This window comes from Cariama cristata, unplaced genomic scaffold (genome assembly GCF_000690535.1).
Source record: "Cariama cristata isolate BGI_N322 unplaced genomic scaffold, ASM69053v1 scaffold29082, whole genome shotgun sequence".
NCBI classification, from domain to species: domain Eukaryota; kingdom Metazoa; phylum Chordata; class Aves; order Cariamiformes; family Cariamidae; genus Cariama; species Cariama cristata.
The window spans coordinates 4954-6271 of NW_009602574.1; the positions used below are offsets into that span (position 1 = coordinate 4954).

Below are 1318 nucleotides of genomic sequence, written 5' to 3' on the forward strand. Positions count from 1 at the left end.
CCGAGCCCCATGAAGGCCCTGCCAGGGTGGTGGGGCCAGAGACTGCCCCAAAAACCGTCTAAGGCTCAGCTGTCTGCACCGTGGCAGAGCAGAGCAGTGACCATGTGCGGCCTCAGCACGGGCATTTCTCACAGCAGCTGAGGGACTTGTTCATTCCCTCTCCTGAGGTCTGTGCAGCAATGCCAGCTCACACAAACATTTTCTCTAGTTGTTTCCTCATGCTTTTTTATTTTCATTCTTGGTTACATACCTTTTGTGTCTACACTGGCCCCACCTTGGGGCCAGCAACTCTCCCGTCTCCAGTGCTCTCTGCTACCCCCATGGCTGCACCCAGCCTGGGCAGGGACGGCCAGGGTAACACCACCCCGAGTCCAGGAGCACCTAACTGTGTGCCTCTCCCCCCAAAAGCCCTCCGCCTCACCGTAACCATGCCAACCCACTTCCAGCAGCCAGGGTGGGATACCAAGCTGCAGAGGAGGGATGGGGAGGAGCCACGATGCCTGTGCTGTCGTGTGAGCGGGTTAGGACAGGCTGGTGGGAGCTGGCAGGACCAAAGGCCATGTGGAGGTGTATTGCCCTGCGGTGCGGTGCCCTGGGAGGGAAGAGGGAGCAGGGCAGGGCTTTGCCCTACCCGTCTGCCCAAAGGTAATCTCCTCGAAACACGTCAAGCACATAGCATGGTGGCTACTTTCAGAAGAGGCTTCCCACCCTGACTTCAAGATGGCCGGGCTGCATTTCTTCTGCCTGCATCTTGAGATGGGAAGAAAACACCCACCCAGCTACTACAAGGCAGTTCCTACCAACCCCTCTTCATCTCCTAACCCCGAAGATAAGCTGTTGTCTCTGAGCACCTGCCCAAGGTGACTGGTCTCTGCAGTGATGCTCAGGAACCTTCTTTTGGACTCACCTTGACTGTGGGTGGCAGATTGACATCTTCTGTCTTCACCAGGCTGAGAACAAGGGCAATGATGGCGAGTGCGACCAGTGCCCCGATGATAGCAATGGTGAAGTGCTTCTTGTTAGTGAACATTGTGGTGAAGGCTCCTGCAAACCCAAACAGAGAAGAAAGGCAGTTGGACACGGCCAGCTGGGAACAACGCTATTCAGTGAGAGTCACAAGGAACTCCGAAAGCTGTTCCCAAGCTGACACTATCTGAAGCTGTGTAACTCAGAAATCCTGGTGGATAATCAGATCTTTCCCTGGGAAAAGCAACATAAGCATAAAATAGCAGGGGGCTGGAGGAAAGAGGGGTTGGTTGCCGAACAGCCTGACACAGCCGTGATGGGCTCACAACAGTCCTCCGGGTCCTGCACGAGC

At 55.7% G+C, this 1318-nt stretch overlaps 1 protein-coding gene across 1 annotated transcript in view; it reads right to left on the minus strand.

The window, feature by feature from the left end:
- LOC104157488 (ectonucleoside triphosphate diphosphohydrolase 8-like) overlaps window positions 1-1030 on the minus strand; it is a gene marked incomplete at its 3' end in the record, with an annotated part of 5497 nt that extends 4467 nt beyond the window's left edge. The window contains exon 1 of the mRNA XM_009694837.1: window positions 908-1030. Within this exon, the coding sequence (XP_009693139.1) occupies window positions 908-1030 (123 nt within the window). The remainder of the gene's footprint in view (window positions 1-907) is intronic.
- Window positions 1031-1318: the final 288 nt, after the last annotated feature.